Source organism: Rhea americana, unplaced genomic scaffold (assembly GCF_003343005.1).
Source record: "Rhea americana isolate MKP2758 unplaced genomic scaffold, rheAme1 scaffold_85, whole genome shotgun sequence".
Taxonomy (NCBI): domain Eukaryota; kingdom Metazoa; phylum Chordata; class Aves; order Rheiformes; family Rheidae; genus Rhea; species Rhea americana.
In genome coordinates this window covers 268,486-281,832 of record NW_028187034.1, presented here as the reverse complement: position 1 = coordinate 281,832, position 13,347 = coordinate 268,486, and the positions used below count along the sequence as shown (strand labels likewise).

The following is a 13,347-nucleotide window of genomic DNA, read 5'->3' as shown; positions in this document are numbered from 1 at the left end:
GGCCGGGGGGGCATCGAAGCCCTGCTGCTGGCCGCAGGGCTGCCCGTTTCTCCACGGCTTCCCCTTGCACCCACAGCGCGCGAGGGCCAGAACAGAGCCGGGGCACAAAACACACGCTCACTCCACAGCTGTGACAGCTTTAATAGGATTGATTCTTTTATATATATATATATATATTTTATATATTTATGTATATATTTAAATATATTTCTTATTTAACAGTTAGCATCAGTCAGACAGGAACTGCCCATCTTGCAGGGATACAGAGCCCTATGGCGACACTGCTCCCGACACGGAGCCCACCACCTCCGCTCCGTCACTCAGAAATCCTCCCTCGCGCACACTCCCAGCACCACAGAGGTCCTGGTTTTGTCTCTGCAGCTCCCGCGGGTTAGCTCGGGCTCTGGGCTGGCCGGACTGMAGAGCTGGGGCAGCTGCTCTGCAGCCAGAGACGACTGCCCAGCTCTCCGGCACGGGCCTCCTCCGCAGCCCCTGTCGTCAGCAAGGGGCACCGGGCGCCCCTGCGCTGTCCACCTGCTTCCCTACCTCACACGAAGTTCAGCACTGAGCCACCTCAACTGCGGTATTTCAGTGCCTCGACAGCCTGGGGCTCCCCAGCTATTTCTGATGCCGCCCTCCTTTTCCCGTGGCAGGACAGGGTCTCCTGGCAGGAGGTGCCCTCCGTTAGCCCAAGCTCAGTGCAACACGGAGGACAYGAGGAAGGCGAAGCTTCCCGAGCTTCATCCCACCAATGCCTGTGTGAATTCCTCAGCACAGAAAACCGTGACTACTACCTCAAAGGGCAGCTGTATTTCTGCTCCGTTCTCCTTGCTATTCTCCCCCCACCAAACCGTGCCACTGGGAGCAGCTTTGGACAGAGCCTGCCTTTCCCTTCAAATACACTGGTCATCTCAGTCCCCACAGCGACCACAGTGTTTTGTACCATCAGGGTCAGGGCCTGGTCTTCAACACCATGGAGCTCTCTAGAGATTAGAGATCCTGTTGACTTTGAATACACTTACAGAAAAAAAACAACAACAAAAAAAAACCCCCAAAACACATCCACAGTGAACCTGATCCACAGTGAAACAGAGAAGGAGGAACCACAAAACATGACTCCTCCATAAAGGTTGCTCTGGAGGGCTAAAAATAGTGGTTTGTGGAAAAGGTACCCTGCATCAGGCTTCTCCAACAGGCCCTCTTCTCCCACTCAGAAATTTTGTCTGGGTAGAAAGAGGAACTTGTGCATCTGTTGGGGTTTTCCGGATGCCCGGCAGACCAATGCCTTCATGCAGACTTGATGCRTTACAGACCTGATGTGTTGTGAGTTAAGAGGTACAGTCAAATGGGGAAGAAAAACACCCTGATGCTGCTGGCCAACAGCACACCTGCTCTTGCGACTGGCCAGGCAACAGTACCGAGGTCTGTTCAGGCTCCTGCCAGTTGCAGTGTGGGAGCCCTGCCCTGGATCTAAAAGCACCAACATATCTTGTCTGAGCAACTTGGTCCCTTAGTTAAGTAGCCAGCTAAGAAATGTCTCTCTGCAGTCCAGCTACTAGATGCAAATAGCTACTGGGCTGCAAGGAGAGGCAATTAGAGTGCAAGGAAAGCAGAAACAAGAGAAAAAGGAGAGGAAAACCAGARCCAAGAGACAGTAACAGCTCAGACGGACAGTGACATATTTGCATGGACATGGTGAGAAAAGCTTCCAGAGAGCGAAGTAGGGATTTTTTGCAGAAACATCTGGCCTCCCATCTGGGGGCACAAACACCAGCTACTTATGCCCTGGGCAGTTGTAAGGAGGGCACCTCTCTGGAGAGGATCCCCAAGCTTCCTGCTGAGCACTGAGCTGCAACTAAAGTCACCAATGTGTGACTAAAGTCACAGTCACACCCCAGCATAACGGCCAGGAGTAAAAGGGCAATGTGAAGGAGAAGGTCAGGGCCAAAGGAGAGATTTAGTTTTGCTATGCCTGAAGACTCAGAAGAAGAGAGGAGCAGGAGGACATACAAGAGTGGCACTGAATTATTTGCCTCCCTAAAGGTGGCCATATGAAGCGAGTGGATGGGGGAGAGATGGTAGAAAAAGAAAACTTGTTAAAGTATATAGCCCCACTGACACTAGGAATTAGTTTTGGCCTGTATTAGCTTTCTCTGAGAACATCTCTGATGGAAGGACATAACAAGAAAGCTGAGCACTAGGAAAGGAAGGGGATTTAGTCTCTGCTATGAATGCCGTGCGTAAGGTCAGGTACCAACACATCAGCGACTCCGACGCCTAAATGACATGTGGGTGAGAAGACTATTGGTAAGGCGTCTGCTCCCAGTCTTCCCATAAAGTGCCTAATGCTCACCAGACACCAAGGGGTCCTCCAGCCAGGCCAGCTGTCAGATGACGACTTCTGCAGGACACATAGTCAGGGTTTTTTTTTCATAAGGTAAAGAGAATTAGTTTCTTTAGGCACCTTAGCAAAACTCAGAGTGGGAGCACACCCATTTTAAAAATATCATCCCCAGGCCATGTCTAAGGTCTGTCCCTGCATGGAACTGAGGTGAGGGATGCAGATGGGCCCCGAGGGCTTGGGGCAATGCTGACCCYGTGTCCCTCTCTGCTAGGGCATACAGCACTGCAACAAGTTGGGGTTGCTGCTGCCCCTTCTACCAGGGGCTTGGGAGCAAACTGCCTTATTGGCATCTTGTTTCTCCAGTGAGAGCACCGAGAGCCTGAGTGTACCCACATTCCCTGTCAAAGGGACAAGAGGGAGATAAACATGAGATGCATATTCCTGCATTGTGCAGGTATGTTAAGAGAAACAGAGCGAGAAAGAAAAGGGGAGGGAACGACAGAGGGACACATACGCTGTCATGACTGGCCGTTTCAAAAGCTTTCAGATCAAGAAAGCAGGTATTGCCTCCTACCTAGGCCTGAACTGGAAAGAGAAGAGTTTTTCTGRAGTCAAGTGCTGTCTGGTCTCACAGACTCCAGCCATAAATCGTGAGTGCTGAAGGACTGATCGACTGAGCCCCCCTTCTGCACACCCACCCGCATTCACACATTAAATCCTGACCAGCTCTGGAAAGTGTTTTCCAGTCTACCCTGAGCAGATTCCTCAACTGAAGGTGCTTTTCCTCATGGGGAAGGACAGTGGTGGAGAAGGGCTGCAGGGATCTCACAGTCAGCACTCATTAGCTCTCTCTGGAAAGAAGATTTCGCGGCATCGTTGGACGGTGTCCTGGGGGGACTGGACACTATGTCCCACCGTTCGGGGATCGTCATAGATTTCATAATCATTCCCTCCCTGCATGGGAATAGAAAATAGGGAAAACATCAGCAGAGCCCTGTCGGAGGCAAGGTTAACCCCTGCCCTGCTCATGAAGGGTCTAGCAGGAGATGGGGTGGGCACATCTGGGCAGGAGAGGTTGCCAGTGTTTGGAAAGGAAAGGGCCAAGCAGATGGCTAAGCTGGTTTATAGCAGCAAGGAGGTATCATCCTCCACCAGACTAAAGGGAAGGCAAAGCTGTTCCTGGAAAGTCCTCTCCTAAGTGTTTCGGGCTTGACATCCAGGTCCTGTGGGCCCTGGGAGCGGTTGGCACCCCCAGRAGAGTGCTGGGGGAAGGAAAGCAGTGCTGATGTGGACCCCAGCACAGCGAATCCAAGGTGGTTTCTGCATGATCCAGCCAGACTTGCACGCGTGAGCCTGCTGCAGACACGCGCACGCRAGAGCCGCTCTCCCTCCTGCACCGCTAGAGGTCTGTGTCGGCCGCGGGCAGAGGCTCAGGCGCAGGGACCGGCGAGGGAGCAGCTCTGCGTAGCGCTCACCAGGCTGAAAACGAGGAGGAGGCCAAGCACTGGGCTACGGGAGCATACTCACAGGGGTGGTCTCATTCCCAAAGAAGTGGATGGTGTCAAATCGCTCGTCGTCAAGCACGTTGAGGCAGTAGCGCTTGTCCCAGCCCTCCGGGAAGACGTCAAAGCTGATCATGCCACCTGCCAGCAGAACGAAGGGCATCAGGCACTGCGCCTGGGTGCTGGCAGCGTGTCCCCCCCGCCCCTGCCCTGGGATGGACGGGAGGAGCGCGGGCACGCGCAGGGAGCCCTCCCCACACAGCACTGAGGCATCTGCCCCGACTGATCCTCCAGCATGTGATCAGGACCAAGGCAGATGCTGTTTCTATGACAACAGGCAGAGGTGACATCAGCACAGCTGGGGTGACATCAGCACGGCTCCCATGACTACCACGGATGCAAGCAGGACGTAGCAGGCAGGGCGGAGGAGATGCAAGAGAGGGCTCTGTCGGGGCAGACTTGGGGGTTATGCCTGGCAGAGCAGCACTGACGTGCTCTGCTTCCCACGTGAAGCGGAAGCGAGCACAAAGCCCACATCCTCAGGTAGACAGCTCATCAAGCTCTGTCGCAGGCTCCTGTACCGACATCTCTGATGTCTCTAAAACCACTGCTCTGAAGCTACTTAGCCCTGCAGGTGCTTGGAGCTCCTGGTGCTTCGCAAACGCAAAGCGAACCCTGTGCACCACGCAGCTTGGGTCCCCGCTCACCACGCTGCAGGCCACGAGCGGGTTTTGCACGCTGCTCAAGGAGCACTGACTTTGCCACCGGAGAGCCTGTCAACCCGCTCAGGGCATGCCTCTGGCCTGGCATCTCTCAAGGCAGATGGGGTAGATGTACAGGGGTAAGGGAGCTTTCCCAGAGAGCACGTATACAGGTGAACATCCATGCACACGGCACTGACTAAAAAGGTGAGAAAAAAGCCCCTGCAGATCAGGCAGAGTCATCCCCCAGCACCCTTGCTCCCCTTTTGGGTCTAAGCTAAGCCCCAGGCAGCACATTCCCCATCCCAGGGGCTGCTCTGCACTGTATGGGAAAAGGGATTTGGATCCAATCCTCTTCTGCGCCCACGCTGTACAGTTAGTCCCCTGCCCCACCAGCAAGCTGACACAGACAGGAGCAGCTCCAGCGAAACGCTCCTCCCAGAACAGTCAAAGCCCATAGTTTAGGGCATATATACCTTTGGTCTTGCTTGGAGCATGGTTTGAACCAGCATGTCCCTCACCCCCCAGATCAGATCCCTGCTCCAGTAGGGTGCTGGTGATGTAGTTTGCATGTTTCTCTAGGCAATCTACCAGGCTACCAGCAATTCTGGAGTTTCAGATTCTCTTTCCTCATAAATAATCCTCACCTCTCCCAGGAAGGAGACAGTTACCCACAGGAGAAGGTCTCTGCTGGAGGAGAGGCACCCATCCCTCAGGCCACTCAGAAGCGTATGTACTGATGTCCTTCTCCAATCCCCCTTGGCTAGCTGAGGTGCTCTGCTTGTTCGGGGGGTCCCTAACCTGCTGCCGGTTCCCCAGGAGCCTGTGTGCCCAGCTCAGGGCAGAGGATTCACTAGGAGACAGGATGACCCAGGCAAGGCCCTGCAATACTGAAGGGAGCAAGTGGCCTAGGAGAACAGGGATGGGGACGTGTCCAAGCTCACACAAGGAGCCTGCAGCAGGGCAGTAAATAAATCTCACTGCCCATTTTCCAGGACGATGCCCTCAAAATCCTTCATCTTTTTGTATCCAGTCATTTACCTGCAAAAAATGCTGCATTTCTCTGGGTTCTGTCCTTTTAAATAGAGCCAGGCAGCAAGAAGGATGACAGCTGGAGTGGGGAGGAAATCAGACAGAGAGGAGAGGGAGGTCTGCATCACGGACAGCAGACACCATCCCTGGTCTGGGCAGAGCACAGGCCCAGGGAGAGAGACCTCCCATCACCTCTGGGGCTCGTGCCCTCCACAGCCTGGGACAAGGTGCTTGGAGCCAGCCTGTTGCAAGAGGCCTGTTTCCATATGCCCCTGGTTTTGGATGCCTGACCTGAGACACCCCGTCCTTTCTTTGCAGGGGAGCTGGGGGCCCGCAGCTCCCATTATCTTCGTGCTTTTACCCCGGGGCTCTTGATGGCAGCTTTCCAAAGCGAGAGGAGAAAGGCTCGTTGTTCTGTTCCTGTCCCCCGTGCCCTTGGGGACGCGGCCGCGGGGCCTCTGTCTTTCTCTGCTATGACAAATGGCCTGTGTCAATGCTGCGGGCAGCACGAGATACTCTCGGCAGGATACTGAAGGGAGAGGGGAGGGGACGCTCTCAGGATGAAAGCTCTTGGAAGACCAGAGGGCCGAGCGCTCTGTACTGGCCGGTGCTGCGCCTAAGAGTGGAGTGTCCCCTGCCGCGTCCCAGCTTTGCCATCCCCCTGCCCCCCTGGCTAGATTTCCACATGGCACCTCCCCACGTTAACGCACACCTATCCCTTCTGMGGAGAGTCTCTTCCAGTTTCAGCCCCATCACTTACACAACCTCATTTTCCTCCCCGTCCTCACCACATTCCCAAGACAGCTCAGCTCCTCTTTCGGTTCCTTTATTTTGCTAAGTTGGCTGTAAAAGCGCAGCTTCACCCCAAGAAACGGCCCTGCAAAAAGCCATGGTGTGGAGAGACAACCTCCCTGCCACTTGGCAGGTCAAAACCAAACTCCCGAGTGGAGRAACACATGAAGCTCCTTTCTCTCCTACACCACTGTATTCCTAGAGGAGTCTGTGCAGAGGACTGGATATTCTGGGAGCTCTGCTGGCAACCCTATTGCTGATGCTTCAGCCAAACAGACCTCCTGTGCAGGGATGGGCTCAACAGAGCTAACTAAAAYAAGGCACAGAAAATGTCATGGAACAGAAACCAGTCTGTATGGCCGATTCCCTGAGAAGAAAATCTACAGCACAGTTTATTCTCTGCCCATTGCCCTGCTGTGAACGTGACACCCCCAGAACAGCTCTCCAGGAATAGAAGCTCTTTGTGCTCTTGCTGGGGTTCCCATGGGGAGCAGAGCTCCAGCATTCACCCAACCAAGCCCCTGGAAGGATTAGCTGGGATTCCTGCTCCCCTTCTGAGAATTTAATGGGAAACACAATGGAGGCCAATGCAAAGCCAGAGTAGCACCCTCTGCTCACCTCGAGAGAAACGCAGGCCTTTGCCAGCAAACTCCCTCTGCAAGGCTGCCACAAACTTCTCCCGGATCCGCTCTTTCTATGGAAGAGAAGACAGAAAGGAGAGGAAGAAGGGTTTGAATAATTAGAAGTTGACAGTCTACCATAATCTGCTAAAAGGCATTTGCTGGGCAACTCCGGTGCCTTGCTCTGCTCTGCTATCACACCTCCTTCCCACCTCCCTGAGCTCCAAGAGAACTCTCTGTGTTCTGCAGGATCCTGAATGGACACTCAGCTGGCTGCCTTCAGTTCCCTCTTGTCCAACCCCCTCCTCCTGGACAGTTTAATAATATTTATCCAGCTTCCACCAGTGCTGCCCAAGGCCTACTTATAAGGACATTAGCTTAGGCCAGCTTCAGCAAACTACTGGGAGCAGCAGATCACACACCCTCCTTGTTAGCGACATGCACCTGCTTCAATTTCCAGAAGTCATAGAATCRTAGAATGGTAAGGTTGGGAGGGACCTCTGGAGATCATCTAGTCCAACCCTCAGCATAGCCCCGTACGGGGCCTGAACTCACAACCTTGGCATTAGCAGCACCACACTCTAACCAACTGAGCTAAACCTGCTCCCCACAAGTTCATAACCCAAAATTGCCAGCTTTGTTTACATGTCTTGCAAAGTCTGATTGACCCCTATTCCCCAAGAAAGCTCCCACAGGCCAAACACTTCAGAGATCTGCCATGGCCCTCCCAGTCTGGGAAGCCCATTGGTTTCAGCTTTTTCAGGGCTGGGAGAGTAGGAGAGAAACAGAAGGCTGCTGGGCCATCCTGGAGGGGTGACCTGAGCTGGGAAGTTTTGGGCTCTCTGAGGTTTTCGGGGAAATTCCATCTTTGCTTATTAGGAACAACGAAACACCCTGTGAAATAAGCGCCGTATTCCTGGGAATCTCCTGCAGCACAAGGAACACTGTTGGCAGTCCCACTGCATTGGTGGTCCCCAGCGAAGCCAAATTCTTCCCTTCATCTATTTCTCTCCTTGGATTTTCTGACCATCAGTCCTGTCTCCACCTTGCCGTGTGTGTTGGTCTGGTGCACAGCTTGGAGCTGAGCCCCCTCCTCTGGGCAAGGGAGAAGCAGGTGCAAGATCAGCAGAGAAGAGGAGAGTGAGCCCAAGACTGGCCCCCATACCTTGTCCAACTCGGAGAACTCGATTCGCTCCTCTAGTGTGCAGCTCCGTCCGATGGGGGAGATGTTCAGCATCCCATTGCGAAACTCAATGAAGGTCCCTCTGTATGGAGGCAAGGGCATAGGGTTATGGAGGGTTTTACAACAGCACAAGGCAGAGAAAAACAGGCCTGTCCAGGGGAATGACTGCTCTGTGGTAGATGAGTTGACTGGAGTAGGTGGTACCTTGAGGTGGTAGGATGGAGCAGGTTGGTGTAACTCACTATCGATGTGATGTGAGATGCTGGCTGTTGAGCAATCAGCACCTCTTCATGGGACAGGATCAGGCAGGACCTGCAGGGCCTTTGTGTCTYGTTTTCCCCTCCCTGCACCTTTGACTGCAGTTCTTATCTAAATTTGCACAGATAGGACTGAATTTCCTGCTTGCCACCCTCATCCTGCACTGGCACTACCACTCTGACAGTCCCTCAGTGGGCTGGTTCAAAGTACGAAGCTGGCAGAAGCCTCCCTTTTTTTTCTCTTTGCTAGAAACCTGGCCAGTTTTGTTGTCTTTGCACCTTGGAATAGCTTTCTGAGGGTTCAGCCTAGTACCAGCTCTGATGTTGCAAACAACAAGGGAAGGCAGCACAGTCAATTTGAAAATAAATTGAAAGCTCTTGCAGAAACCTAGCTGGAGAAGGCAGATCCTGAACTCACTAACCCTGACGTCCCTCCCAGTCCTGTCTGCTGTTACTCTGTGATGAAGCACTTACCATTGAGTCTGGAAAAGCTCTCCACCTCCTGTCTTATAGCACAGTGAAGGGAGAAGGACACCTTGGCAGTACCAAGGGTCTGGTGGTTCATGCCCCAGGCCAGGACTCAGGAGACATGGGTTCAATCCCTTGCTTTGCTAAAAAGTCTCATAAGCCTAAACCCGCAGAGGCATTTAGGAGCTGAAACCTTGCTGGGCGTTGGGCAACCAGACAGCAATGAGGCAACCAAACAGCCTTGAGTAGCCTGCGCCCCAGCCTGCAGTTTTGTGGGCATGTTGAGCCAGCTCTCCTGCTGAAAGGAGCCAGCCGTCCTGGCCCCTCTCGCAAGCGCTCATGTTGCCACATGGTGACTCAGAGCAGAAGACCGATYTGGATCACAGTTGAGCAATTTTCACTTTACAGTCTTAATTTCAACCAGATCACTCCCCTGTGCAGGTTCACCACACAAGCACTGGYGCTGACGCACGCGAGAGAGCAGGCACGGACAGCTGGGTCAAGGGGAGGGCAGAACAGCTCCTTTCAATAGCAGCGCTGGCTCACGCTGGCTTCAAGCATTCATGAAACTGTAGTCTGAAAGGCGGKTTGGTGTTACACCCGGACTGGTTTAGCTACAAGCTGCCCCTGAAAAAGGCCATTCTGTTTCCCCTTCCACATCCATGCCATCTATCCCCTCTCCCTTGTTTCTGCTGGATCTAGCAATGATGTTTTAACAGGGCAAGCTGACCCAATAGGAAACTATCCTTTTCTTTCCTCATGGTGGRCTGGTTTTTCTTCAGGCCAGGTGAACAACCTCACTCTGTGATGCTGAATCTGATGCAGCAAACAGGAGCACATGGGTGGGAGCAGAGCAAGGCCAGTCCTATTACTAGCAGCTTGAAGTGACACTGGGTTAGATGCAGTGTGAAACCATGTGCTCAAGCTCTGGACTTCGCACCTGAGGACTTCAGCCCTCCTATCCTTTGTCTGTTTGGAGTCTCACACGAAAGCTCGTGCTGATGCTCRGATGAGGAACGAGCTGTTACTGTCTTAGAACAGATGCAGGCAGCGGCTGCACCCTGCTTCCAGGGGAAGAAAATCTGAGGGGGGAAAAGGGCAGGCATTACGCTAACAAATAGTGCCAACTCTCCAGAACAAACTGGCCTAAGTGGCTTGCCYGCACCACTTGGCTCAATGGGACAGTGAGTCTATACAGGGCCTCTAGACRCTAAGAGAAAAGCTGCCAGACCTGGAGCAAAGACAAGCCCGATAGCTCAGCTGTTCTTAAGGGGCCTCCAGAGGCCTGACTTCCCTAGAAATCAGTGACACAACTCCCGTTTGCGCAGGCCCGAGCCTTTACCGTTTCTTGGGCAGCTTCAGCAGTGCCATGTAGTTGAGACAGAAGTTGATTAGATCCTGCAGCAGCTCTTCTCCCAGGTGGTCCTGAATGGCCTGGGGGGGGGGGGAGAAGGGGCAGTGAGGAAGAAGCTAGAGGATGGATGAAGCCCAGGTTCCCACTAACTTGTCAGAGAGGCCCACAGGAAAGCAGCAAAGCTTTTTTGGTCTAGGCTTTTCTATCGTGTGTGGACAGTACACAGTGAAAGAAGCATGAGACAGCAGGACTTTTTTTTTTTCCTAGCCTGTTTGGCTCATCTGCCCCACAGGGCAGCTGCACAGCCTCTCCTGGGGCTAAGCAACTTCCACAGCTGAGGCGGTCCTGGCTGTCTCAGCCACAAAACATGTGAGTCCATGACAGTCAACAGCCACGTTATTTGCAGGGAGGGCAAGCTCCAGGCCTTGCTTGAAGACGAGGTCATGCAAGAACATGAGTAGGAGGAGAAGGACAGTCAAACCTGACTGCTGGAGAGAACAGAAGAGGTTGCCCTTCTGAATGGGGTGCTGCTCCCCACGGCGCTCACGGGATGCACAGGAATGCAGAAGGAGAGCTGTGCTTGCAAGAGCTGCTGCACCTACCTGCTTGGAGACCAGTTGCCCATTCTTGTATTGCACAGTACCATTCTCGGCAAAGACATAGTCGAATTTATTGATGACTGGAGGGGAGGAAACAAAGGAGAATTAAAAAAAAAAACAGTATTGCTTCAACCTTTGGCTAGAAAAAGGGGCCCCAGGGACAGAGAAATGCTGCCGGTGTGCAGGACTCAGGGAACCTTCCTCCATAATCCTTAGCACTGCACTTGTCAGCTCCCAGCGCTCAGCAAATGAACGCCATCCCTCACCGCTCCTGGCACGGTGGGGAGGGACATAATCTTCAGCTCCCGGGTGGGATCCTGAGGTACAAGGGGGGAAAGAGACCTGACTGAGGTCACAGACTGAATCAGTGGCAGAACTGAGATAAGAGCTCCAAAACATCAGGCTTTCCACYGCGTGCAGGCCCTTCTGCTCCCGCTCTTCCCTTCTCCACTGCCAGGATATTCCCATGATGCGGTTAGTGGTTATCTAACTCCAGCCTCTCCTGGGGGCAGTAAACAGACCACTGCCGACTCAACAATTAATCTCATGCTCCCTTGAGCCGTGAATTACTCCACGGTGCGGCCTCTCTCCGTTAATGAGGCAGAACAGAGACCTTAGTACCCAGCCACGTGTTTTACCCTGATACTGGAGAGGGAAAACAAGGCAGAGCGAGACAGGCCACCTGCCTTGCTCTCCCAGTCCAGTCTCTTCCTCCCACCCCTGTTTGCTCTGCCCAGGTAGCGCTCGTGGCTCATCCCTTGCCCGTCACTGCTCAGGGCCACCTGGTCCATAGCACTGCGGGCGCACGAGTGAACAGCTTGGGCACCATCGCTTTCCATCTGTTCTGGCTCTGAGCTTAATCGGGAACTCATCAGAGACCCCAGCTACCAAAGGGTGCATGGCTGAGTAGCTCACAGAGCAACAGGGAGCGGGCTGGGGCAGGGGTAAAATTCACAACGGGCTCTTGATTGCTAAAGAGCTGCGGGAACCAAGGAGAAGATCCCAGCTGCTCTCGCAGCTGTTGTGGTCCTGGATCAGGCCCAGCACAAGACCCAAAGGCRGTGGCTTAGCAGCACCCCCACCTCGCCAGGCCCAGCCGGCTCTCGGCAGACGTTAGACTTTGAACAGCAGCTCCATGGCTCCTTGGGCACCACCAGCGGCCAAAGGGCAACGGCCACAAAGACAGGCTCGGAAGCAGCTTGTTGATTTTGGATGTATGTGATCCCTCTGGATATAAAGAGGCCCCCTGTGCTCCAGCGCAGGGAACTCCCAGAGGCTATAAAATGTGGATTAGCTCCTGCCCTCCCCCGTGTCTGCCCTCTGCCTTCTACTTGCCTCCCCCAAGCCAGCAGCTGCTTCCTTCCTCCAGTGCCATTGGTGTCTCACCTTCATCACCCTCGCCCAGCTGCTCAGCTATCTTGGAGTAGTCCGAACCTCCCACAACCCCAATCTTCACTCTCTCGCGTAGCTCCTGCAGGAACTTGTCCACTTCTGGTTCAATTTTCTGGAGGGGTAGGAGGAAACATGACAGGTCAGACTGCAGCTGCAGGAGCAGAGAAGCCACGGGCCCTGGAGTGGCCCACAGCAGAGCCACCCCAGACGGCCCTGGCACTGGTGGCAGTGGGGTCTGTCCTCTCCGCCCTTCCCCAAACACCCTTGGGGTGGAGCAAAATGACAGCCCCTTGCTTCCTCCATCCGTCTGTAGCAGCCTCCACAAACCGAACACGGGTGGAGGCAAAGGTGGCTCCCGCGCGCAGGCAGGACCCCACTGTCCGGGCTCCTGCAGCGCTGCGCTTGGCTGGCGCAGCGGGTCGCCCGCGCCGCGCCATCGGGTTAGGGGAGCGGGGAGCCGGACGTGCCSGGGCGAACAGGCAGCAGAGGAGGAGGAAGAGGAAAGAGAAACCACCACGGGCGGCATTTTAGGGATGTGCCAGTGCACCTRCGATCATTTCCATCTTCCTACCTGAGGGCGGATATCGGTACCCGGCCTTCCCGCTCCCCACGGCCTGGCGGGCCGTGCAGCCCCAAGGGCAGAGGGGCACAGGGAAACGGGACCCCCCAGAGCACCCGGGTGGCCTGGAGAGCTCAGAAACGAGGGCAAGCGCACGTCGGGGCAGCTTCCCGCGAGGATGGACCGCAAAGTGCCCCAGCTAGACCCTGGCTGCACCAGGAAACGCCCCAGGTGGGAAAGGCACAGGGCAGGAGGGCACCCCCGGCTCCCAGCACCCCACACTGCAGCGCCCTGTGGGGCCGGGGCCAAGCGCAACGGCTGAGCAAAGCCAAAAAAAAAAGATAAATAAATAAATATAAATAAATAAATAAATAAATATATATATATATATATAAAAATAGAGAGCGCCGCCGCGCTGTCGCTTTGCTTCTCCATCCCCCGGAGAAAAAGGCCTCCGATGGAGGGTGACACCCCCCCCCCGCCGCACATCTCCCCCGTCCCCGCCGCGTGCGACCCGCGGCCCCGCTGCGCCCCCGCGGAGCCC

The 13,347-nt window shown here is 54.5% G+C and overlaps 1 protein-coding gene across 1 annotated transcript in view; it reads right to left on the bottom strand.

The window, feature by feature from the left end:
• Positions 1-164: 164 nt before the first annotated feature.
• PMM1 (phosphomannomutase 1) overlaps positions 165-13,347 on the bottom strand; it is a 14,540-nt gene continuing 1,357 nt past the window's right edge. Inside the window, exons 2-8 of the mRNA XM_085323434.1 lie at positions 12,239-12,356; positions 10,856-10,932; positions 10,242-10,333; positions 8,157-8,256; positions 6,990-7,065; positions 3,872-3,987; positions 165-3,298 (exon numbers count right to left, since the gene is read on the bottom strand). Coding sequence (XP_085179560.1) covers positions 3,176-3,298; positions 3,872-3,987; positions 6,990-7,065; positions 8,157-8,256; positions 10,242-10,333; positions 10,856-10,932; positions 12,239-12,356 — 702 coding nt within the window. The 3' untranslated portion in view covers positions 165-3,175. The remainder of the gene's footprint in view (positions 3,299-3,871; positions 3,988-6,989; positions 7,066-8,156; positions 8,257-10,241; positions 10,334-10,855; positions 10,933-12,238; positions 12,357-13,347) is intronic.